Raw genomic sequence first — 26,538 nt, 5'->3', positions numbered from 1 at the left:
TACCATGATTATATATTAGATCTTACTAATACTTGGGTTTGTGATTGTTTTGGACTTAAAAAAAAATCATACTTCTTTAATTTGTCTTTTACCACACTGTTTCAATTATTATAGCTTTTGAACATATTTATAATATATTAAAACTTGAAATTAAATAATCACTGACACCTTTTCACTATTAGATTTTCTAACCCAAATAGTCTGTGCTTATAATGGTTTCTGGAATAATCCACAAGATCTTATGTACCTGATACTGCATTTGCAGCTCTCCCCTGTCCTCATCTCTTTCTCCTCTTCCCTCCAATGTCCTGCCTATTTCTGCCTCAGGGATTTACTTGCTATTCCCTCTGCATGAGGCTCTCTTCCACTATTCATGCACACAGCTCATGCCTCACCTTTATCAGAGTCTGTGCCCTTCTCATCCAACCATTTAAAATAGCCACCCACCACCCTCTGGCATACCTATCCTACTTCACTGTTCTATTCTTTTCCAAAGCACTTTTCATTCTTTGACCAACTCAGTCTATCATTAATTTGTTTATTGCCTACCTTATCCTGACTAGTATATACATTCCATAAGAGTAGAGGGTTTTGTCTTCTTTGTTCTCCAATGAGTCTTTATTGACTGAAATAGTGCCTGGCACATACTATGTACTTAATAAATATTAGTAGAATGAATGAATGCCTGTCTAGCTATTTCTCAGATCTTTATGTCCCTTAGTAAACCCTTGCTCATTTTTTGATACTAATGATTTTATTGTTGATATTGTAAGAGTAACTTCCCTTACTATATTTTCTATTAAACGGTTCTTGCTAATACATAAGACAACTTTTGATAAGTGTATTTTGGCTTTATAACTGATCACCTTACCATTCTATCTTACTGCTTCTACTGGTTTCTGAGGTGATTCTCTTGGGTTTTTCAGGTAGACAATTTTGTAATCCATAAAAGTGTTATTTGGTCTTTTTTTTTTTTGTCATTGCATTGGCTAGAATATTTACAATAATCTTTAACAGTAAAGACAATGAGCATTCTCACCCTGAGCATTTTCACCCTATCTCTAACTTAATGAGGATATCTCTAGTATTTAACAAAAAAGGTATGTGGATTACTGATTTGAAATATTCTACATCATAATGAGGAATTATTATTCTATCCCTATTTTGCTCAGAGCTTTAAAAACTTGCAACTGATGTTGAACTTACTTGGCACCTATCTCTATGATATTTTTAAATGATAAATGTAATGCCTTTATGGTAAGGAATAAAGTGAAAAGTTTGAGTAATCTCTTTCCCTACCACATTTTCAACCACTAGAAGTAACTGCTTTTCACAATCTCTTGTGCATTTTTCCTGACTCCTCTATGCACGTATAAATTTATACATGAATGGTACATTGGGGTGTTTTTTCTCCAAGTGAGAATATAGGGTATATATTGTTCTGTAACTTTCTTTTTATCTTTTAAAATACTGGACATCTTTCATATTTGTATGTCTACCTTATATTTTAGTTGGCTGCACACTATTTCACTGCATGTTGATTATTTAGCCAGTCCTCCATTAATGAAGTGACCAGGTTTTTACTTTTTCTATTATAAATTTTGCTGCAGTGAATATTCTTGTACATATATCTCTATGCATTTAAACATGTATTTCCAACGTATTTTTTATCTTATTACTCAGATGAGTTCCTCGAGGAAATATTTCATATCCTTAATTCCTAAGATAGTCTATGGAATTCAATTAACAATATATTTAAAATGATACTTTATAGTTTCAACATGTATAAATAATAACATGATTGCTAGTATAAATAATACATAGCCTTGCAATATTTATATTACATTTTTTAAATAAACATTTAAACACTACTGAGGGATACCTGGGTGGCTCAGTGGTTGAATGTCTGCCTTCAGCACAGGTTGTGATCCCAGGGTCCCGGGACCAAGCCTCTTATCAGGCTCCTCTCGGGGCCTGTGTCTCTCTCCCTCTGCCTATGTCTCTGCCTCTCTCTGTGTGTCTCTCATGAATAAAATAAATAAAATCCTAAAAAAAGAAATAAACACTACTGAGACATTATTTTTTTCCACTGGAGTAACATAAATTAAAGAAATCAGACCTCTGACTTTCCCACCTTGACTAAAAAGCAATGAAGTTTGTGGATCTTTCACATATGTTTAGCAAATTTTGTTAGCCAAAATGGGCACCTGGCTTCTGGATTAGCATTATTTTTATCCTCTAGCCATCTTGTATATTTTGCAAGTGTACACATCCCAGGACTAATCATTTTTTGCATATACCCTGCATTGTAGAAGCCAACTTTGGTTTCTTCCAGGAAGGTAAAAAAGGAATGAAGGAGCAAACTCAGGGTTGCCATTACAACCTTCTGTCATTGTGTTTTAGAGAGAAATATGAAAAACCCTTTAGAGATTGCATTTGTGAAGAGTGGTGCTTGCTCTTTGGGTCAGTTGTAGAAAAATTATACTTTGAATTCAATAAAGGAGAGGAAAAGCTGATAAACATCTCAGGGGGCTGATTTTTTTTTTCCAGGGGGCTGATTTTAATTAGGGCAAGGGAAATTTATTTTTCTTGCAAGGCTATTTAAATCATCTCGTCTCTTTGTGTTGACCATAGTGTCTTACACAGGTCCTGAACTTCTGCCGTGTGTCACCTGGCTCTATAATTTTAAATTAGAGGGGGTGGGATCCTCATCTGCAGAGTTTTTCCCAGCTATGAGTCACTCACCTGCTAATCCCCTTGTAAACTGTAGCATAAGAACCTTCACCCAGCTTCTCCAAGTTCAGGTAAGATGAGGCTGCCCCAAAAGGGAGGCTCTTCTTCTGCTTGAGGGGTTTGGGGAGGGGTGAGAAATGGGAGAGAGAGAAAGAACACTTTTCTTTTTTAAGGTGACTTTTATCCCCCAGAGAAATTAGACATTATTAGGTATCCCAGTATACCTGGGAAGGCCCTCTTAGTAACTGCCCTGGAAGTAAGGGCCTACATCCCCAGACAAGTACATATTAAATTCTTCTTCATCCACATCAGCTGTTCACTCACCCACTGAAAACCCTGCCTCAGATCCTCTTCCTGAAAAGAATCACTGTTACTCCGTGGCCTTTTACTCTTGCACTTCCGGGCATGCACAGCCTGAAGTCCCTTGGGGTGAAATGAAGTCATGGAACATGATGCTTCTTTTAGGTCTGTTAGCTAAAGAAAAAGGAAAGTACATGAATAAAATTTATGCAAAAGTCAAGACTCAGTGGCTAGCATAAACCGTTTTTTTCTTCATTTGTCTGATTGTCACTCTTCAGATGTTTTTCTAAGCCTCCTACACCCCCCAAAAGCAAGTCCTTTCTTGAAAGCCAGATCCTTTAAAAAGACCAGAATGATATCCACTGCAGAAACTCTACATTCTTTCTTCACTTAAAAATACGTCTTAAACACTTCAGTTAATTTAAATCTCTTTGATGGATGGTTTCCAATTTTTCTGTTAGCTCAGCCTTTTTTTTTTTTTTCTCATGTCCTCTTAATTTATCTTTTTTGGGGAATCATGAAGATTTTGAATCCATAGCATACCAATACTGCAGCCTGCTTTCTGAGGCTCAGCTCTGTAATATAGTACTTGAGAGATTACAAGAGAATAATTACTTTCTCAACTTTAAGTCAGCGGAGTTTTGTGCGGCCCAAAGCATCTGATTATTTTTCCCTTTTGGTTTACAAGAACATCCCCAAATTTGATAACAACAGCCATAAATTCTTTGTGACTTTAATAGGATTTTCCTTTTATGGGTTTAGACCTACCGCAGAAAAATCTGACCCTGCTTCAGAAAGGGAGTCTCTGAACTCCTTAGTTTCTCAGCAGAGGGAGATGCTCCTCCTGCGATGCAAATACCTGGATCGCAGCCTCCGCCGCCGGCCCAGGCTCCGGCACCGTCCCCCGGCCGCTGTGCGCTTCGCCTCCCTCCCCGCAGCGGTGGCAGCTGCAGCCAGGCCGGGCAGTCCTTGTACACAGCTCCTGACCCATAATCTTCTAGGTTCAAGGAGAAAACCCGCGCTGGAACCTCTCCCCTCTGCCTCTCCTGTCCTCCTCCACTCCCTCTCTGCCAGAGGTCAGCACCGCTGGAGCTTTCATATGACTCACATGAGGGCTCTGAGCAGAGCAGCCTCATGACTTCAGCAGTTTTTCCTGATCCGTGCAAGAAACTACATCGGAGAGGTGGCCGCCTGCATTCTTATGTGCACAACTGGAAGCAGGACAGCTCATATTGGATGGGATCGATGTTGGCACAAAGTTCTTATTCCAGGCACAGGGTAGTGCCCTTGCCAGACACGGCTTTTATGAGTTCACACTGCCTATCCATGTCAATGATAATAATATTCATTAGGCTTCCCTGGCGCTGGAGTGGACGCCTTCAGTATTTTCTCCCTGCCTTTCATCTGAAAGCATTTTTTCTTCTCAGACTTTACATTTGCAATCTAGCCAACTTTTTAGTAGTCAAAGAAACCCCAGAATCATAAAATGGGAAGATATCTTCATCTCTTTGCCTCCAAGCAAGTGTGCAGTATCTAACAGTCCCAGAGCAATAGTCCTTGGTTCCTTGATTCAAAAAAGATGGAGTGAGCACCTGTGTTTTTACTACACAGGTAAATGATGTTACCCAATGGTGAGAGAGGGGTTTGCATGAAATATCTTTTCTTTCTCTCTTCCTCTCACTCCCCCGTTCCTTCCTGCCACATCAATATAATTAATGTTTACCGTAGGGATAGCATGACATGTCAAGGAACTAGCTTTGTAGTCTTTGAGCAGAACCTTTTCTCTCATACATTCCTAATATTATTGCCACTATAATGTACTAATCAGAGTGAGACAGAATGTCGGATACACACATACACAAACATGTACAATCAATATCATTAAGGGAAAAATTTAATCATGTCTATTACTACAACAATATTTATGTACATTTGATATCTGAACCTCAAGAGTTTTTTAAAAAAAAACCTTTCAGAGAATTTAATGATGAGTAGGTATTGAAGTTTTATTTCGAAATTGCCATAAGAGAAGAGATGTAAAACAGGCCAATTTAAAGATTCATTTAAATTAGAGACATTTAGGGATGCCTGTGTGGCTCAGCGGTTGGCTCTGGGTGTGATCCTGGAGCCCTGGGATTGAGTCCCATGTTGGGCTCCCTGCATGGAGCCTGCTTCTCCCTCTGCCTATGTCTCTGCCTCTCTGTGTCTCTGTGTCTCCCATGAATAAATAAAATAAAAAAAAATAATAAGTTAGAGACATTTAGTAAAAAAAAAAAGTGACCAGTTAACTAATACAAAAAAAATTATTTGGTTAAAAACTATTAAACTTTTGACCAACAATCTATGGAGAGTGAAATAAGTTAATTTCCTGGAATATTTAATTCTATTAGAATTTATCATAATTTGATTATAATACATTTTATGAGAAATGCTGACTTTTGCCTAAAAGGAAGTTGTGAATTGTATCATACAAAACCCAGATCAGGTCTGAGACAGTTTTTCTTTATCACCCTCTAATTATCATAAGTTTTAGATTTTTTAAATGGCTAGCATTTTTATTTGCTGGGAGGTTATTCATCTAAGTTACAAGTTGCTTAAAGAGAATAGCCTGATGTTTTTAAGGTTTAAAACACTATGTTTAGATACTAGATGGGCTAGTCAGGGAAATTGTGAAATACCCTTCAGAATTTTCAAAATAAAATAATTTATTGTCTGGTTAAAGTTAAGGAAAAATATTATGTGACTTCTTGAGATGTTTTCTAGCTCTATGCCCAAAACAAATTTTTTTATCAAATATTCCCAAGTAAGGACAGAAGATTCAGATGATTTCATTTTTTTCTCCAAATTTTTATTTAAATTCCAGTTAGTTAACATGTAGTGTTATATTGGTTTCTGATGTAGAATTTAGTGATTTATCGCTTACATATGACATGCAGTGCTCATCACAGGTGGATTTCATCTTGAATTGTGAATCAGACCCAGTTTATACACAACTCCTGGTTGGCTGGACCTACCTCAACTTCATGGCTGAAGAAGCCTACTATGCTGTGTTGAAGTGTGACCATTGTTACTGCTACCTCCCCTGTCACCAAAAGCCCCCACACATAAAGGTGACTGACAAGGAGAGACCCTCATGCCTGGCCACCAGCCTGCCAGGGCCAGGTAACACAAGTAAGAAATGAGGAAGTTGTGCGGAGTGCACTTCCACTGCTATGATACTAGCAATGTCTGTGGAGGAAAGGAGGCCAGCTCAGAACATACTCCATGCGCTTGCTCTACTTCCTTTTCTGCTTTGCTTCCCATTCCCCTTGCTTCTACTTCCCTGGGATTGCACATGACTCCTCACCCTCAAAATTATTAAGTGTTAGCATATTACCTTTTGCTTCAGGCTCTATTTCCAGGGGATCTGTGTTAAAACAAATTGTAGCCATTTTTTAGCTAGCGGTAAAATGACAGATTATAGACAATTTGAGGCTACAGTCTTCCACCCTACATTGTTGGAGTCCTTTTTCCTTTCTCAGTGGGTATTCAAACTACTATGTTTAGTTGGGAATTTACACATTTTCCAGTGTTTGCATCCTGACTCAAGTTAGCCAGATTATTAGGAATTATGGTTTAATTATAACCGATCTAGAATATGTAGGTTATTACAAGCATTCAACAGACAATAACATGAGGAATAAAGTAAAGTTGTCAGAAACATTAAAGATAAACATCCACACAATGGAGTAACGTGCAGCTATAAAAAAGAGAGAGCTCTATATAACAATAGGCAGTGATAATCAAAACATGTTAAATGGAGAAAGCAAAATGCTTTTGTGTTTTTGTGTGTTACCTTTTGTGGCAAAGAAATGGGGAGAAATAAATTGTAGTCAGTAATTTTACTAATATTGCTACTCTGAAACTGTTATTGGTGTATTTTAGGATTAAACAAATAAATAATTATGGTAATGTCATCAGAGCTAAACTTTTTAGCATAAGAAAAATACACATAAATATCAAACAAATCAAGTAAAAATCATGTTATTTTTTTCTTTTTAAGTAATCTCTATACTCAATGTGGGGCTTGAACTCGCAAACTCTGAGATTAAGAGTCACATGCTCTATTCACGAAGCTTGCCAGGCACCCCAAAATCATGTTATCTTAAATTTGATTTGGGAATATCAATGTGAACTTTTAATTTTTTTCCTTAAAAAAAGGTCTGTCAGCCAAAAGACCTAGAAACAATGATGACTCAATAGTAATGAGCAACCCTAGTACTCCGTTTGTGATCTCTAAATACCATTTTCTGTTGGAAAGAACCAAGCATCCATGGAGAAATAGTGGTTGGATATCCAGAACATGAAATCTAAGAAGTTATCAAGAAAGATGTCTTGAACTGATGGTTACCAGAAAAACAGGTGGGTGAAGGGTTGGGTTAAATGGGTGATGGGGATTAAGGCATTCACTTGTGATGAGCACTGGATGATATGTGGAAGTGATGAATCACTATGTTGTACACTTGAAGCTAATATTACACTGGATGTTAACTAACTGGACCTTAAATAAAAAATTTTAAAGAGAGAAAGCTGTCCCAGGCTCATCTTACATCAAGGAGAGTCATGCCAAAAGAATGTAGGGGCCACCTTGAAGGGACTCCCATTTGGCTTAAGATGAGACAATGTGAGTATCAGAAAGAATAATAACTGCAATGGATTTAAACACACTAAATACATAAAATCCATAAATTTATCTAAACAAAAGTGTCACTGAGTGGTTCTTAGTGTACCATTTCATGACTCTGAATATTTATAAAGAGGACAAATCAAGCATATTTTGTCTTTTATATACAAATTGTTTTTCCAGGGTTATCAGATAATTAATGAGGGGGAAATTCTTCTTTATAGAAGAATTCCTGCTAATAAAGAAGAAATGATAAAAGTAGAAAATTCACTATTATGCAATAATAGAGGTAAGCAATAATCATCAACAGAGGCTAAATCATCAGGTAAGATTGATAAGGTACTTTGTAATGAAGGGTCAGGTTGACACCTCTGAGTCTACTGACCAGCCTTAGTGCCACTAAATTTGGGATACCCAGACACTATGTACTAGGAAGTGTACAGCATCACCTGTGATGTATTTTTGGCTAAAGAAAAAAATTTAACCTGAATCTAATCAAGTGTCTAAGGTTTGAAAACAAATTATAAAAAATACAGGGGACAGAGAAATTAAACACTACCACAATAAAGCAAACGGCCAAATCAGAAAGGACAAACAACTTGGTTTCTCTAACAAATCAATGGCATACAAAAAGTGAATTATAGGGGATCCCTGGGTGGTGCAGCGGTTTGGCGCCTGCCTTTGGCCCAGGGTGCGATCCTGGAGACCCGGGATCGAATCCCATATCGGGCTCCCAGTGCATGGAGCCTGCTTCTCCCTCTGCCTGTGTCTCTGCCTCTCTCTCTCTGTGACTATCATAAATAAATAAAAATTAAAAAAAAAACTGAATTATAAAATCTTAAGAGACAACAAACAGGCAATATGTAGACCTCATTTGGATCCTGATTTGAACAAATCAGCTAGAAAATGACATTTCTTTCTTCCCTAGCTTTATTGAGGTATAACTGACAAAAATGCATAGAAATTGCATATATTTAAGGTGTACAAGGAGTCACCCCTTATAGATGTTTATATCCCGAAGTATTCACCACAATCAAGCTAATCAACATCTCTCTCACCTCATGTAGTTTTCTTCTTCTTCTTCTTTTGTAAGAACACTTAAGATCTCTCCTGGGGAAATTTTTTTAAAAATATTTTATTTATTTATTCAGAGACACAGAGAGAGAGAGGGGCAGAGGCACAGGCAGAGGGAGAAGCAGGTTCCATGCTGGGAGCCGGAAGTGGGACTCGATCCAGGGTCCCCAGGATCACACTCCAGGCTGCAGGTGGTGCTAAACCGCTGCGCCACTGGGGCTGCCCCGGGGAAAATTTTTTTTTTAAAAGATCTGCTCCAAAAAAAAAAAAAAAAAAAAGATCTGCTCTCCTAGCAAATCTCAAGTACACAGTACAGTGTTGTTAACAGTTGTTAACATCTTACTGTACATGAGATCAAGAACTTACTTACCCATCCTGAGTATCTGAAACTTCGTGGCCTTTGACAGACACTTCCCTGTTGCTTCCACCCCCAGCCCCTGGTAACCACTGTGAAACAACAATTCTGAAATAACATGGAAATTTAAATATGGTATTAGATAATCTTAAGAATTTATTTTTAGCTTTGTGTGGTGAATATGTTTTAAAAACAATCCTACAGTTAGAAATGTCTATTGAAGTATTTATGGGTAGAATGACATAATTTCCCTGCTCTAAAATATTCTAGAAAAATAATGGTGAGGGTGAAAACACAAAATTGGTAAAATGTTGATGGTTGTGTAAGCTAGCTGATGGCTACATGGAGGTTCATTTTTGTGTGTTTAAGAATTTTCTAAAAAGTAGAAAGAGAACAATATTTCAAAAAACACATTCACATGAAATCTATACATTTTGATGATTATTTATGGTGATTTATTTTTTATTATTTATTATGTTTATAATATAAGTGCATATATGTATTATATATTATTTATTAATTATTATTATTCCTGCCTACTTCCAACAAGGCAGGGGAGGCTTTACATAAAAGTACAGAAATAATAATAGTAATAGCAACAACCCATCAGTGCTTGCTCTGTGCTGGACTCCATGCTGATCCTCCAACCCCATGACAGTGAGTATGTACATTATTATCTCCACTTGATCATGCAATAACTGAGTCTTGGAGAGTTTAAGTAACTTTCTCAAGGTTGCTAAACTAGCAAAGGGTAGAAAATTTTATAAATCTCCTCGGAATACCAAATTTCCCAAATTTTATTTAGTGAGGATTTGTACAAAGAGCATAAAATCTCAGTTTCATTGCTTTCCTCATTAATTATTAGGTCTAAATCTAAATTAGTTATTATATTCAGGATGAATCAGTAAGAGAAAATTGACTCTAGAACACGACATCATCTTTGCTCCAAGTAAAAGCTATAGAAGGGCACCTGGGTGGTTTGGTCATTTAAGCGCCAGACTCTTAATTTCGGCTTAGCCCCATGTCAGGCTCTGTGCTGGGCATGGAGCCTGCTTGGGAGCCTGTCTTAATCTCTGCTTCTCCACCCCTTACCACCACCCCCACCTCCACCCCCCCAGCTAGCATGTGCTCTCTCTCAAAAAAAAAAAAAAAAAAAAAAAAAAGCTATAGAGTAGGATTCTTAAATCCCATATCTTCCTTCTTGCTGGAGTAGTTTAACTTGAAACTTTTATATGCTGAGAGTGCTGTCTTCTGACAATAAACAGAACTGCAAGCATATGGTACCTGGGTTTCCTTTGTTCCTTTACATGTAGCTATGGTCTTTATTCATATGTTACTATTGCATATTAGTGTGCTATTTGTTCATGTGTACTTAGTTTCCACAGTGAAGTAGATGGCATAAATTCCAGTATTACCTTTTATTTCTAATGCCTCCAAGAAAGAGTAAGGTTCAAAACTGATGAGTTATTGAGAAAGTATGTGGAGCGCAGTGACCACATTTCCAAATTGCACAGATTCTTATTGATTTAGAAGACAATTTCTAGAGCCCTGGAAATTTCTGCTCAGAAATGTCAAATCCCCCATTACCAGTTTTCTAGCTTAAGTTCTGTGCTACTACTGGCTCTGAAATTAGATTCCGGCCTCTCATTCAGGCTTTCCTCACACCCTGGTCTTTGCTCCTGAAAGAGTTTACCTGTTGTGGATCAAAACTGAGAACTACGGATGAAATGCTCCATAATGCTGATTCCATATGTGTAGATCCACATTCTTAAAACTACTGGAAAGCAGTGACAGGTTAGAAGAGACATTTCATGAAAGGTACAGAAATCTAATTGCAAGGTGTTCTTGTGACAGGATGACTTAGCTTGTGAGCAATGCAATTATTTGAACACTAGACCTAAAAAAGACTAAATGTCTAAAATTGTAGGAATCCTTGGGAAATCTATAGATGCTTCTACAGATCAGATGTTTTCTCTCTCTTGTTCTTTGCATTTGTATGATTGCTTGTTTGTTTTTAATTTCTTGAGTTTGCAAATTCCAGAAATGACCTATATTGATGATTTGGTGCCCACTGAAATGGGAGACATCAATTTCATATTTAACTTTCCACTTTCAATATAGTAGTATGATTTTTAAAAAGAGTAATTTAATGTTTTGTTTTAAAGATTTTATATATCTGTGGGGGGGGGGGCAGAGCTAGAGCACAAGCCAGAGGAGGGGCAGAGGCAGAGGGAGAAGCAGGGCCTCCTCACTGAGCAGGGAGCTGGATATGGGGCTCGATCTCAGGACCCCTGGGATCATGATCTGAGCTGAAGGCAGACGCTTAACGGACTGAGCCACCCAGGCATCCCTTAATGATCTTTTTATAAAAAATAGATTTGTATAAATTATAGCATAATCAGGTCCCATAGCAAGGCAACTTGTCACATGTTTAGTCCAAGTCCTTGGTCCATAGGTAGAAAAAAAATGACAATAATAATAAGCCACCACATGGGTGGTGTATTTGTATTTACTCATAATAATTCTGTTGCCAGAAGTACTAAATAATTTGCTCATGGCCACACAAGCAAGAAGTGGTGGAACCAGGATTTGAGCCAAGGCAGAGCAGCTCCCAAATACATATTTTTAACCTATTTGATCATTTTCCTCCTTGATACAATTTAAAAATAGCAAGATAATCAGTTGTACCAAAGAATCTCCGTAACTGTGCTGATCCTCTCTTCTTTACTTAGGCATTAACATCATTTTTAAATCCTTTCTCACCAAGCACTTATGATACATTATCTCATTGAATTCTGTGACGTAGATAATTATTTTCCAAACCTTCATTGAGGAAACTAGGGATTGTCCAAAGTTTCTCAGAGTCTAAGTGTTAGGATCAGAAGTTAAACCCACCAGTATCCACTCTAGGGTCTATGTTCTTAACCATGTCTCAATAGAATGATTATCTAAGTGCTGTGAACATTCTTTCCCCGGAAACACAAGGGGTCCATCAATTTAACATACTACTCTCCTGCGTGCGGAAGGAAAGTTTGCTTCTCAGTATTCAGAATGATATCCTAAGCCACATGAAAGAACTTCTGTGACAGGAATCATACATTTCTGAAAGTAGTGATGGGATGAACATCCTCCACCTGCTGTCTTCAACTCCACACATTTCTTTCTAGCAGCCCTCATAGTCAGTGTACATACAGTTAGAGCAATTAGTCCACTACAGAAGTGTTAGAAGCTAGTGACTAAAGAATAAAGGGTACCCATGGGCATTGTATGTGAACCTAAAAACAAAGTATGATTTTATAAATAAAAAGATACAGCATTAAAATTTTTTTTTAAAATGAATAATGGTACCTTGTACAACCTGACATTGTTTCTGTGGCATGCATTATAAATACTCCCATAACCTTCCTTAACATTGCCCTAAACTTTTTTGCTCTGTCAGAGTAAAGGAATCTAGCCTGGAAACCCATCCTTTTTCATGCTGAACTGTAGTACACACCCTACTACAAAAAGCAGCAGAGTTTAGATCTGTTTGAAAAGTCTCCTGCCAGTTACTATTACTTTAAAATATGCATATATTGGGGATATTTAAATATAAATAGGCACAACGTACGAAAACCTGACTTGTACATTTCTGATCCCCACAAACTCTGTGGCCAACCCTCTGAGACTTCTCCCTGTCTCTTTCCCAGGATGCCTGACCCCCTTTCTGTCCCTCAGTCCAGAAAGCAGCCAGTCTTGTACCCACAGCACCACTCGGTGGCCAGGAAGCAGAATTAGTCAAATCAGTTTTTCTTCCCTCTCCTTTATCCTCAAGAGAATAACCCTCTCAAACCACAAATCTCTTCTTCCACCACACACTCACCCCAATTTTCTTTAGACTTTGCCACTCACTGCCAAAGTGATTCCACCTCAGGCAATCTCTTTCTCACATTTACACAATCCTTTTTAAAAAATCTTTTTTCTTCTTGTCCAGTTACTTCTTAGGTTTGTTTTTTTTTCTTTCCCTCCAACTGCATTTATCATATACATAAAAATAACAGTTACTAGGTATGGGCAAAACAAACTTGGCCCCAAAGCCCTGAAACTTAGAGGGTTTAGCCACATTAGAAAAAAAAAAAAAAAGTGGGCAGCCCGGGTGGCTCAGTGGTTTGGTGCCTTTGGCCCAGGGCGTGATCCTGGAGACCTGGGTTCGAGTTTGACATCAGGCTCCCTGCATGGAACCTGCTTCCCCTTCTGCCTGTGTCTCTGCCTCTCTCTCTGTGTGTCTCTATGAATAAATAAATAAATAATCTTAAAAAATAATAATCTTTAAAAAAAAAGTATTTTTAAAACCTGTCAGAATAGATTAGGCCTCTTCCCCTCAGAAATTCTGTGCCCTCCCCAGCTCCCAGTCCCCAAGAGCCAGTTGGCTCCTCCTAGCCATGCCAGAGCCTTCAGTGACAGCTAGGGAAAAGTTGCTGGAGGCCCAAAGTAAGAAAAGCAGATTAAAAAAAGAGAGAGAGAGAAAGAAATGAAAGGGAGGAAAGGAGGAGGAGGAGAGGAAGAAAGGAAGGCAGAAAAGTGTAACGTGGGGGTTGCTGCTTGTGGAGACTTCCTTCCTCACTGCTCCCCACCAGTGCCCGGATTGGGATGAGGCATCAGGGAGCATCAAAAAAAAAAAAACCCCACAAAAACCCAGTAATCGAGACAAGTCAAAATAGTAAATCATCTTAATGCTATATTTTAAAAGATAAAAAAAATTAAATAAAAAAGAATGCAAGAAGAAGAAGAAAGAAGAAGAAGAAGGAGGAGAGGAGGAGGAGGAAGAGGAGGAGGAGGTAAAGAAGAAGAAGAAGAAGAAGAAAGAAGAAGAAGAAGAAGAAGAAGAAGAAGAAGAAGAAGAAGAAGAAGAAAGAAGAAGAAGAAGAAGAAGAAGAAGAAGAAGAAGAAGAAGAAGAAGAAGAAGGAGGAGGAGGAGGAGAAAAGAAGCAGCAGCAGCAGCAGCAGCTCACAGTCAGCAAAGTACAGCATCAACCGGTCGAGAAAGACAAGCTGCTCAGGTGTGTGACAGTCGCGCATCGCTGCGCAGGGACCCAGGTGTCCAACCTGCCCGCGATTCCGATTTGCGCTCGCGGGGCCCTCGGTCGCCCTGCGGAGCCGCGCGGGGCCGGAGGTGAAGGGTGACCCGGGGGTCGGGCAGCTGGACAGCGCGGCCCTTCACAGATGGATGTTTTTTCCAAATCTTAGGGCTTTTATCAACTTACCCCAATTGATTCAAAATAGAGGAGGATTCTGCGATCCGTGTCGGTGTAAGGAGGCAGCAGGTTCCCGCAGTGGCGCGGGGCGCTCCCTCCCGCACCCGCACCCGCTCCCCCTCCCGAGCTCCGAAACTTCCCCCCAACGCACCATCCTCGGCTCTTAAGACCTGCTCTCAAGTACCAGCGTTCATGGAAAACTTCCCGCTCCATTCCAAGGGGATTTCCTTCTTGTTTCTAAAATCATTAAGCATTGCAAAATTATTGCTCTCAGCTGTATTGTTTCACTGCAAATGCACCTTATTTGAACAACAGCATAAATCAAATAATGTTTGCGGATTGCTTGGGGACTAAACTATGATTTACGTCCCAGTTTCTACGGCAAAACATGTTCTGAGTTTCAAACCACACCCTTGAAAATAAATATTTTGAGACACTGTTGTTTGTAGGTTGGGACCTAAATGTTTTTCATTAAATGTATTTAAATAATTTACATGCTATACATTATTAGGCACTCAAAAAAGAGGGCCTTTGGCCCAAACTACTGCTCTTATTTTTAGTCAAAAAAAAAAAGTGACTTGTAATGCCCAGCTTGAGATCATGAGGCATCAAAAAACCCACAAAAAAACCAGTAATCAAGACAAATCAAAATAATAAATGCCCCGTATTCATGATGCGTCAGTGGAACAGGTTTTGTCAACAGAAATAGACAAGGAAAGAAGGAGAGAGAAGTGTAACATTATTATGCACATATTACATGAAAGCAACTCAGATACAGAAGGGTATTTAAGTAAAGGTATTTACATTTTATTATAATACGCTTTAATGGTTATTTACATGTCAGAATATGGAACTTATGAATATACTCTCAGCCACGCTTATATAACCATGTGCTTCCATTCTAAAAATAGCACATTAGCATCTGCTTACCTACATCTGGTGATTAGTCATTCAATCCACTAATTATTCTTGGTATGAGATGAGTAGAAGCATTTCTATTTGAATCATTTTCCTAATTACAATATGTCATCAGCAGGTCTTTGCTTCTCATTTGGGTCATTATCTTTGTTCATGAAGTTCAGCCACATAGTAAAGTGCTCCCAGATGTCAACAAGATTTGAGTGCCCCTTATCTAAAATATTCAGCCATTTAGAATCTCAGCATCCATCTCTAAAACTAAGGTCTAAGTTATTTTTAACTACTCTTTTTATCTAGAGAGAAACCTAATCTAAATCGGTAAGAATAAAAAGAGTAATACACACAGAGCCTCTATTTTAATGGTTAAGTAGATTAAGATACACAGACTAAAACTCTCTGTTATATTTTTAAAATTCATCTTTGATCACTTCTGATCCACACAGGTCCCCTACATTCTTCAGCCTGACTTCTAACAACCAGTCTCTATCCTGCCCTGCCCATCTCTGTCCTCCAGTCATCCACCTATTTTTCAAAGTGTTCACACCTGTAGCCTCGCTGTCCAACAAACTTCCCTGCTGTTGTGACTGAACTTTCCAGTGTTTCTCATCTGTCATATTCCTCCCTCCTCTGGACCTGCTCCTCCTTCAAGTCCTGCCTGACTGGTACAACTCTGCTTTGAACCTTTCCTTGCTTCATTGATCCCTCTCCTACCCCTGACCCCCCAATCTCTCTCAGGGCCGAACTCCTGGATCACTGATTGTTGAAGTGTGCATTCTAATCATTATTTTGATTGCTTTCCTAACAAGTTGGTAAGTACATTTTTTGAAGGCATGAACTGTACCTTATACTCCATTCAGATGGGCTATTAATTAAATAATAGCATTTATATATGTATGTGAGTACAGTCCCACTCCCACATATATACACATATGTGCATAGAGTAGGAGCCGAGAACCAGTGTTTACTTGTTCATTTTGACTCCACTCTGAGGTATGTCCTTGTATACTGTCATCCCATGAGTCTTACTCTCAATTGCTGGGTTTTTGTTTTTTTTTTTTTAGGATTTTATTTATTTATTCATGAAAGACAGAGAGGGGGAAGCAGATGGAGATGCAGGGAGCTTGATGTGGGCTTCAATCCCAGGACCCTGGAATTATAACCTGAACTGAAGGCAGATGTTTTTTGTTTTTTTGTTTTTTTAATTAATTTTTATTGGTGTTCAATTTACCAACATACAGAAAAACACCCAGTGCTCATCCCGTCAAGTGTCCACCTCAGTGCCCGTCACCCATTCCCCTCCAACACCCGCCCTCCTCCCCTTCCACCACCCCTAGTTCGTTTCCCCGAGTTAGGAGTCTTTATGTTCTGTCTCCCTTCCTGATATTTCCCAACATTTCTTTTCCCTTCCTTTATATTCCCTTTCACTATTATTCATATTCCCCAAATGAATGAGAACATACACTGTTTGTCCTTCTCCGATTGACTTATTTCACTCAGCATAATACCCTCCAGTTCCATCCACGTTGAAGCAAATGGTGGGTATTTGTCGTTTCTAATTGCCGAGTAATATTCCATCGTATACATAGACCACATCTTCTTTATCCATTCATCTTTCGATGGACACCGAGGCTCCTTCCACAGTTTGGCTATTGTGGCCATTGCTGATAGAAACATCGGGGTGCAGGTGTCCCGACGTTTCATTGCATCTGAATCTTTGGGGTAAATCCCCAACAGTGCAATTGCTGGGTCGTAGGGCAGGTCTATTTTTAACTCTTTGAGGAACCTCCACACAGTTTTCCAGAGTGGCTGCACCAGTTCACATTCCCACCAACAGTGTAAGAGGGTTCCCTTTTCTCCGCATCCTCTCCAACATTTGTTGTTTCCTGAAGGCAGATGTTTAACCAACTGAGCCATGCAGGAGTTTTCTCAGTTAGTTAATAGTGGCTTATTTTCAGTTTCAAATAGTGGCTTTTACTAACCCTGCAACTTCTCTTCTGTCAAGCTTTATCATCTCTTTTTTGAATTCTACTTTTTACCTGGCCCCTGAACTCTCTATTCTACACCTTTATCCAGTAGGAGTTGAAATAGGAGAAAGATAGGATTTGGAGTTTGAAGAGCTAGATTTGGAGACCTGGGTTTGAGATCCTCACTCACTTAGAATGGTTGGATTAACTTGGAAAAGTCAGTGGACCCCAGTTTCTTCATCTGTATTTTAGGAATAATTACACCAATCATGGGGTGTTTTGAGAATAAAATACACATGAAGCATTTTCCGAATAGTACATTATAAAATATATTGTATTGCAATGTTATTAAAATTTGCCCACATATCATTGCTTTCCACAAGCTGCATCACCTCCACTACACATACACACACACGCGTGCACGTGCGCGCATACATCCACCAACAGATACACATTCATACAAGGACCTACTGATTGCCCCAGGGCAGGTAAACCATTGCTTCAATCTTTCTGCCCTTTGAGCCCAGAAACATCCTTGTCTTATGTAACTTTTAAGGATAGGATAGTGGGAGAATCACTTTTCAGTTCCTCCCGGTGGCCAATCAGAGGATAAGAACTAGAACCAATGTCAGTCAGGGTAGCTGGCAGAAGGGGGCAAGTATTCATGTCTATATCAAATGAACTGCATTTCAACAAATTTTTTGTTTGCTTGTTTGTTTCGCGCGCGAGAGAGAGCTCGAGACAGTAAGAGAGCACAAGTGCAGGAGGGGCAGGATGAGAGAGAATTTTTTTTAAAGATTTTATTTATTTATTCATGAGAGACAGAGACAGAGAGAGAGAGAGAGAAAGGCAGAGACACAGGCAGAGGGAAAACCAGGCTCCATGCTGGGAGCCTCATGCAGGACTCAATCCTGGGTCTCCCAGGATCAGGCCCTGGGCTGAAGGTGGTACTAAACCGCTGAGCCATCTGGGCTGCCCTCCACTCCCCCCCACCCCCCCGGCTTTTTAAAAGATTTTATATAGAGAGAATCTTAAGCAGACTCCATGCCCAATGTGGAGCCTTATCTCACAACCCTGAGATCAGGACCTGAGCTGAAATCAAGAGTCATATGCACTAACCTACTGAGCCATCTGTGTGCCCCCAACAAATTGTTAAATTGCTAGATCTCAATAAATAATTCTATTAAACAATTACTAAAGTGCAAGATGCTGTGCTATTCTCTAGGGAATTTACAAATGAGAAAAACATCGGGAGCTTAGACTCTAACAAGAGAGACATACAGTTTTGCAAATTAGTATAATACATGCCATGCTAAAAGAGCTTATATTTATAAACAGATTCAACTCAGATTGTGTGCTGACAGCATTGAGTCTATAACAAGCTATAGAAAGACATATCTAAATATCTTTTTTCTTTGTAAGGTCACATTTTCTTTTTTAAAAAGATTTTATTTATTTATTCATGAGAGACACACAGAGACAGAGACATAGGCAGAGGGAGAAGCAGGCTCCCTGTGGGGAGCCTGATGCGGGACTTGATCCCTGGACTCCAGGATCACGACCTGAGGCAAAGGCAGACGCTCAACCACTGAGCTACCCAGATGACCCGCAAGGTCACATTTTCTGCAATAGGAAATCTAGGTTTGCCATATCAACCATTTGGGGTTTTTTAATGCGTGGGCTTTGGGTATCTATTCTATACCTTAACTTCACACCCCCCTCCAGCTACTGCCCGAAGTTTTTATTCCACTTCACAGCAAAACTTCTTGGGGATGTCTCTACTTCTTTACCTCTTATTCTCTCTTTAACTCACCTCCAGTAAAGCTTCTGTGACACCATTGAACCTGTTCTTGCCAAGTCTCCAGAGATTCCATCTTATCAAACCCAAAGGCTCATTAGACCTAATTAATCTCTGCCGTTTAACAACATTCAACACCATTTATCATGCCACTCTTCTTGAAAGCTTCTTTGATTTCTGTGAAGTGGGCCCTTCTCTAGGTTTTTTCCTACTTCTGTGGGGGCTTCTCTGCAATTGTCTTTCCTGCCTCCTCCTCTGCTCAACTTCCAAGTTTGGGCAACCCCAGGCTCAGTCTTTATCTCCACTTTCTTATCTCCACTTTCCTCCCAGATTATTTCATCTAATCCTTTTAGCTCTGAATGGCTCCTGTGTGCAAATGACTCTCAAATCTCTATCTCTAGCCCCGATTTCTCCCTAGATGCCAACTGCCAATTTGACATTTCCACTTGGATGCCAAAAAGGTATCCCCAAGTCATATGCCAAAAACAGACCCCTGAACCATGCCAAGCTGGTTCTTAGTCTTCTCCAGTTCAGAAAATGGAATAACCATGAATCCGTTGTTCAAGAAAGAACCCAGACAGCATATGAATCAAATATCATGTCTAATCCATCATTAAATTATGTCAATTGTGCTTCCAGAGGATATTTCAAATCTATGTAATTCTCAATTCATACTACAATCACCCTAGTCCAAGGCATCATCATCTCTCCTCTGACTCAATACATACTTCCTGTTTGGTCTCCCTGCTTCTATTCTTACTCTCCTGTAATATATTCAGTTAGAATGAACTTAAGCAAAAATATTAATATTACTAAGTCTCACTCAACCTTTGAGTAAATTTCTTTTTAATATTCAGTGTAATGAAGCAAAGTACACATAAAGCACTACATAGAATGAACTTTCAAATGACTCATCCACTTAAAACTTGATGATTTCCTCTGCATTTGGAGTAAAAATGAAACTGATATCTAGGCCTCCCAACTCCTACATAATCACTACAACCTCATATGCTACCATTCTTCCCTCTCACACACTCTGCTAGATAGTTTTGCCTTCTTTCTGTTTTTCAAACACAAGTATTACTCCCACTCAGAGAACCCAGCAGAATTTGGAACTAGATCCTTCCTATCTTTTCAATCTCTAAATAGAGGAGTGTCCCAGGACTCAGGCCTCAGACTACTTCACTTTTCCATCAGCAAGTTTCAAAGCCCTGACCTTTCTACTTAACACAAGACTCCTATAGACAACTGCCTACTTGACATCTCCACTCAGTTGCCTAATAGCCATATAAACTATAACATGCTCAAATATGAATACTTGGTACCACACAATAAGAATCTAACTCCTTTTGCCTTCTCCATTGCCACTCCAGGCCAAGCCGTCATTTGTTTGCCTCAACTATTGTAATGGCCTCTTTCTTTTTTTTTTTTAATTTTTTATTTATTTATGATAGTCACACACACACACACACACACAGAGAGAGAGAGAGAGAGAGAGAGAGAGAGAGAGAGAGAGAGAGGCAGAGACACAGGCAGAGGGAGAAGCAGGCTCCACGTGGGATTCGATCCCGGGTCTCCAGGATTGTGCCCTGGGCCAAAGGCAGGCACCAAACTGCTGCGCCACCCAGGGATCCCTAATGGCCTCTTTCTGATCTCTGCTTCTACCTAAGCTCTTTACTCTGTACAGAGCCAAAGAGTTGTCTCTTTAAAACAGAAGCCAGGGGCACCTGGGTGGCTCAGTTTAAGCTTCTGCTTTCTGCTTGGATAGAGCCCTGCATTGAGCTCCTTGGTCAGCAGGGAGCCTGCTTCTCCCTCTCCCTCTGCCTTCCCTTCCTCCTGTTTGTGCTCGCTGGCTCTCTCTCTCTCTTAAAATATTTTATTTATTTATTCATGAGAGACACAGTGAGAGAGGCAGAGACATAGGCAGAGAGAGAGAAGCAGGCTCCATGCAGGGAGCCCGATGCGGAACTGGATCCCTGGATCCCGGAATCACGACATGACCCAAAGGTGCCCCTAAATAAATAACATCTTAAAAACACACAAAAAACCATAAGCCAGCTTACAACAATGGCCGCAGATGGCTCTGTAGTGATTGCCCATATCACTCAGATAAGCCCAAAGTCCGGTCCATGACCCAAAGGATCTGTCTCTACTATCAAATAATTATCTACCTTATCTATTACCTTTCAACCTTTTTTCATTCAGTTCTAGCCTCATTCAGTTTTTTTTTCAAACTCTTTCAGCTCTAGCCACACTGCCCTCCTAGCCTTTGCAAGTGATGTGTTCCTTTTGCCTGAAGGGCCAGCCTTTGCAAGTGACTTGTTCCTTTTGCCTGAAGGGCCAGGTATCTACAAGCTCACCCTCACTTCCTTACAGATCTGTTCAGATAAGTTCCTTTAGGAGAGTTTTCCTGCTTACTTTATGTACAATCACACTCTTCGCTGTCTATTCTCTTAACTTTATTGTTTGTGAAAACAACAGCTACAACATTAATATGCACTTACGCATATTTGTCTTTCTCTGACTTATTTCCCTAAGCACAATACTCTCTAGTTCTACCCACATTGTTCATTCTTTTTGATGGCTAATATTTTACACACACACACACACACCCCACATCTTCTTTATCCATTCATCTGTTGATGGACATCTGGGCTCTTTCCATAATTTGGCTCCTTGTAGACCCTGCTGCTACAAACATTGGAGTGCATGTGTCCCTTCAAATCACTACTTTGTGTCCTTTGGATAAATACCTAGTAGTGTAATTACTGGGTCATAAAATAGTTCTTAACTTTTTTTTTATAAATTTATTTTTTATTGGTGTGCAATTTGCCAACATATAGAATAACACCCAGGGCTCATTATTTTTAACTTTTTGAGGAAACTCCATACTGTTTTCCAGAGTGGCTGCACCGGCTTGCATTCCCATCAACAGTGCAAGAGGATTCCCTGTTCTCTGCATCCTTGCCAACATCTTTGGTTCCCTGAGTTGTTAATTTTAGCTATTCTAAGTGGTGTGAGGTGGTATTTCACTGTGGTTTTGATTTGTATTTCCCTGATGGTGAGTGATGTTGAGCATTTTTTCATGTGTCTGGAGCCATTTGTCTGTCTTCTTTGGATAAATGTCTGTTCATGTCTTCTGCCCATTACTTGACTGGATTTTTAGTGTTTTGAGTGTCGAGTCTGATAGCTCTTTATATTTTGGATACTAGCCCTTTATCTGATATTTGCAAATACCTTCTCACATTCCATAGGATGCCTTTTAGTTTTATTGACTGTTTCCATTTTTTGCCTCTTTATAGCCCAGTCACCACAATATTGTTTTTTAGCTCTCACTCTTCCCACTTGTTTCAGGCATTGCTGCATAACCAATCACCCCAAAACTTAGTGGTTAAAAGCAACAATTTATTATTTGGGGGGAATTTGGGTCAGAAATTCAGACAGGGCTTGCCTAGGCTGTTTTCTATTCCTCTTGGCACTGGCTGGTATCACTCAACTGCATTCAGCCAGGAACTGGATTGGCCTGGAAGGTCCCAGAAGGCTCTGCTTATGTTTTGGTACTTAATGCTTTTCCATGTGGCCTAACTCTTCATGTTGTCTTTTATCAACCTGTAGTATACTTGAAGCTTCTTTAGAGCATGGCAGCTGGCTTCTCAGAGGGGATGTGGAAACCTCCAGATCTTTTTAAGGCCTTGATTCAGCAGCCCCAGAACTTCATTTCTGCCACAATCTTTTAGTTAAAAAAAAAAAATCGCAAACCTAGCTCATACTCAAATGAAGAGGAAATAGACTCCATGTCTTGATGTCAAGAGTGGCATTTGTATACATGGAGGGAAGAATTGATGGCTGCCACCTCTGGAGACTATCTTCACACTACCAGAGTGCATGTTTCATTAGAGCAGAGACCCTTGTCTGTTTTGTTCATTATCATGTTTGTCTAGTGCCTAGAAGAGTGTTTGGCAAATAATAAGCATGCAATAAATACTTATTCAGTCCAAGAATTTAAGGGACAGGTGAAACAAAGAGTCTGAAAAGGCAAAGCAAAGGTCTGAAGGAATAGGGGGAAAACCCAGAAGGAGTGTGTCCCATAAGTCAAGGAGGAAACATGGGAAAGGAAGACTGAAAATAACTCTTTTCACATTTAAAAGTTTTTTATTTTTTATTTTATTTTATTTTTTTATTGAGATTTCTTTTTTTTTTTTTAATTTTTATTTATTTATGATAGTCACAGAGAGAGAGAGAGAGAGGCAGAGACACAGGCGGAGGGAGAAGCAGGCTCCATGCACCGGGAGCCTGATGTGGGATTCGATCCCGGGTCTCCAGGATCGCGCCCTGGGCCAAAGGCAGGCGCCAAACCGCTGCGCCACCCAGGGATCCCTAAAAGTTTTTTAAATAAGTAAAAAAGTATATTAAAACCAGAATTGTAAAGTTATGTTTATTTTTTTAAGGATTTTATTTATTCATGAGAGACACACAGAGAGAGAGAGAGGCAGAGATACAGGCAGATGGAGAAGCAGGCTCCATGCAGGAAGCCTGACATGGGACTCGATCCCGGGTCTGCAGGATCATGCCCTGGACTGAAGGCAGGCGCTAAACCGCTGAGCCACCCAGGCTGCCCAACTTAAAAGTTTAAACAACGCAATATGCCATAGAGTGAAAAGTGAGTTTTCCTCCCACGGTTCCTAATTCTCTTCCCCAGGGTCAGTCACCTTTTAACATATCCTTTCAGAGCTCACATATGTAAACACAAAGACAAGGATATATATTTCTCTCTCTCAAACACACATTGCAACATACAATTGGTAGAATATAATAAACATGACTCAGCATTTACCTTTTTTTTTCTTTTAAGAACTAACTTCTAGAGCATTCCATATCAATACATATATTCTTTCTTTCTAGTTGCACAGAATGGTTCATTCCATTCTCAGACTATCTCACTAGGTTCCAAAATTAGGTGACTACTAGTTTCATTAGACCTGAGAAAGAGATTGCAGATTGAGATGAGAAAGATTGGGAGGTCAGAAAGTAGAGGGAGAGGGATGCCTGGGTGGCTCAGGGGTTGAGCATCTATCTGCCTTCAGCTCAGGTCATGACCCCGGAGTCCCATGATCAAGTCCGACATCGGGCTCCCTGCATGGAGCCTGCTTCTCCCTCTGCCTGTGTCTCTGCCTCTCTCTGTGTGTCTTTCATGAATAAATAAATAAAATCTTAAAAAAAAAAAAGTAGGCTGCAAACTAAATGAACAGAAGAAAAAGACATTAAAGAGGCAAAAGGAAGGAACAGGCTTATATCCCGAGGAGTAGGAGTAATAAAAGCAAAGATTGAAAATAAACAAAAGGGAAGGGATAAGTAATGAAGCAAAGCCCCTAGGGGATTGGAAGGGATCCTGAATTCAGGTGGAGGGATTAATTTTGAGAGCGCAGAACAGCTCTTCTAAAGAGAAAGAGGGAGAAGGAAAGGAAGGCTAGGGCGGGTAGCTTTTGTAATAGTGGCTGGTGGGAGTCAGGGAAATGAATCCCAAGTGGTAGCGCTTTCCCCAGAAAAGTAGGAAGCAGTTTTAAAATTTTTATTTTAAAAACTGTCTACTGGGCAGCCCCGGTGGCTCAGGCGTTTAGCGCCTGCCTTTGGCCCAGAGCGTGACCCTGGAGACTCGGGATCGGGTCCCAAGTCGGGCTCTCGGGCTCCCTGCACGGAGCCTGCTTCTCCCTCTGCCTCTGTGTCTCTCACGAATAAATAAAATGTTTGAAAAAACAAACAAAAAACTGTCTACCAAGGGAGGGTGGGGTGGGTAGGTAGAGTTCAGTTTCCAATGTGTGTAGGTTGTGAATAACAGGCGATGGGAAAAGTAGGAATTCCCAGTAGTTGTGTATTAAAGGGGTGTTTGCAGGCTTAGCAAGATTGCCTGGCCGCCTGCAAGTCCTTTGCACCTTTGGTTTGCGTTGCTGCCAATTCTCGAGGTTCCGTCGTCCGAAGCACTGGTGCAAGAGTGGACAAAGTTGGCTGAATTGCTGCGGACCCAACGATTTTGCATTTGCAGGTGGGTGGAGAATCAAGGAAGCGATGGGGCTCAGGGTGAACGGGATACACCCATTGATGCACAGGAACTTCACACCTCTGTCTCTCGTGGCCTGAATGGAGGCCCAAGGATGGCCCGGTTCCTACCAGCACCGAGCTCGCACCCACCCTGCGCCGAGGGTGGCGGCTCCGGAAAATCCTCCCGGGAGGACTCACCGGCTGCGAGCCCGGTCGAGGAGGGGCTGTGGCTGCGCCCAGCAGACTGTCGCGAAACTGCGCGCCGAACACGTAAACTAGTTTTACGCAGATTGTACGCTGGGCAACCCTATGGGGAATCTTAAGAGGTACCAATGCATTTCCTCCAACCACATCCCACCTTTTGGGGCTGCAACCAAGTCAAAACAGTGGGGGCACTAGGACCCATGGGCGCTGCTCGGCGATGACGTCATTCGCGGGGGGCAGAAGCGACTACCGGTAGCGTAGACTCCATAGACGCAGTTTGAAGACCATTTAGCCTTTTCCCTGAATGGGTAGCGAACTTATCCTTCTGACTTCCGCAGTCTGGGGTGGCAGCAGAACGCCTGCAGCTCGCAATTAGTTTCATCGCCACCCGTTACCATGGAAGCTCTCGGGTAGTTAGGCCCCGGCGAGTCCGTGTTACGTCACCGCCCAAGCGCGTTTTAGGGCTGGTGGCTCCGCCCCGTCCTGAGGGAGGGGCAACACCGCGGAGGACCGAGCCCGCAGCGCCTGAGGCCTCTCGGATAATTTTGATCGCTATCAGACGCCGTCGGCGTGTAGCCCCGCCCACTCAGGGGTATCCCCGCCCGCCCTCACGCGAGCTCGCCGCCCCGCCGCCCGAGGCCCCGCCCCCCGTGAATCAGCTGATCTCGGGGACCCGCTGGGCTGAGCGCTCGCGCCGGGTGCAGACCGCGGTGCTGCCGGTGGAGCGTCAGGTGAGCGCGGGCGCGTCTCTGGGCGGCCCTCGGCCTCGCAGGGCTGGCCCGCCGGGCTCTTCGGTGTGCGGGAGGCCGGGGGCGGAGGGAGGGGCGGAGGCGCGGGCCGAGGCCCGGGAGCGCGCCTGGGGACCCGCGTCTTCCAAAAAGCCTGCGTCCGACCGACAGACCGACGGACGGACGGACGGACGGACGGCGCCTGCCCGCCCAGGGGCACCGACGCGGCCCCCTGTCCCGCGCCGGCTCTCCCCTCGGCCCCTCTGCCCCGGCCCCAGACGGGGCGCTGCTGCATCGGTCTCCGCGGCGGGAAATTGTTGGGCGCCCCCCCGCCTCCCCCCTCGCTGCCTTCGCTCCCCGCGCTCCCGAGGAGGTATTGAGTGCTCCCCCGGGGCGCCCCGCGCACGACCCGGAGCCCCTGGCCCTGAGCCTCGGTGAGTGCCCCAGGATGCGGACCGCGGGGGCGGGGGCACCTGGGGGTTTCGGTGGCTTGAAAGGGCGGTCGCAGGGAGAAACGGACCTTGATACCGA

The 26,538-nt window shown here is 41.4% G+C and overlaps 2 protein-coding genes across 8 annotated transcripts in view; one reads left to right on the top strand and one right to left on the bottom strand.

The window, feature by feature from the left end:
• Positions 1–4,053, bottom strand: part of CDK15 (cyclin dependent kinase 15) — an 86,626-nt gene extending 82,573 nt beyond the window's left edge. For 2 of the 3 annotated variants that reach the window (XM_041737487.1, XM_041737490.1), the window contains exons 1-3: positions 3,893–4,053; positions 3,058–3,207; positions 2,746–2,843 (exon numbers count right to left, since the gene is read on the bottom strand). In XM_041737487.1, coding sequence (XP_041593421.1) covers positions 2,746–2,843; positions 3,058–3,207; positions 3,893–4,024 — 380 coding nt within the window. In that variant the 5' untranslated portion in view covers positions 4,025–4,053. The remainder of the gene's footprint in view (positions 1–2,745; positions 2,844–3,057; positions 3,208–3,892) is intronic. The other variant, XM_041737488.1, reaches the window with a different exon arrangement.
• Positions 4,054–25,941: 21,888 nt separating this feature from the next.
• The window catches only part of ALS2 (alsin Rho guanine nucleotide exchange factor ALS2), a 69,548-nt gene continuing 68,951 nt past the window's right edge, over positions 25,942–26,538 (top strand). For 4 of the 5 annotated variants that reach the window (XR_005985034.1, XM_041737333.1, XM_041737332.1 and 1 more), the window contains exon 1: positions 25,942–26,010. The gene's annotated coding sequence lies outside the window, so the exon portion shown is untranslated. The other variant, XM_041737331.1, reaches the window with a different exon arrangement.

Source organism: Vulpes lagopus, chromosome 22 (genome assembly GCF_018345385.1).
Source record: "Vulpes lagopus strain Blue_001 chromosome 22, ASM1834538v1, whole genome shotgun sequence".
NCBI classification, from domain to species: domain Eukaryota; kingdom Metazoa; phylum Chordata; class Mammalia; order Carnivora; family Canidae; genus Vulpes; species Vulpes lagopus.
Note: the sequence above shows the minus strand (reverse complement) of the source record. Positions and strands in the feature narration are given on the sequence as shown.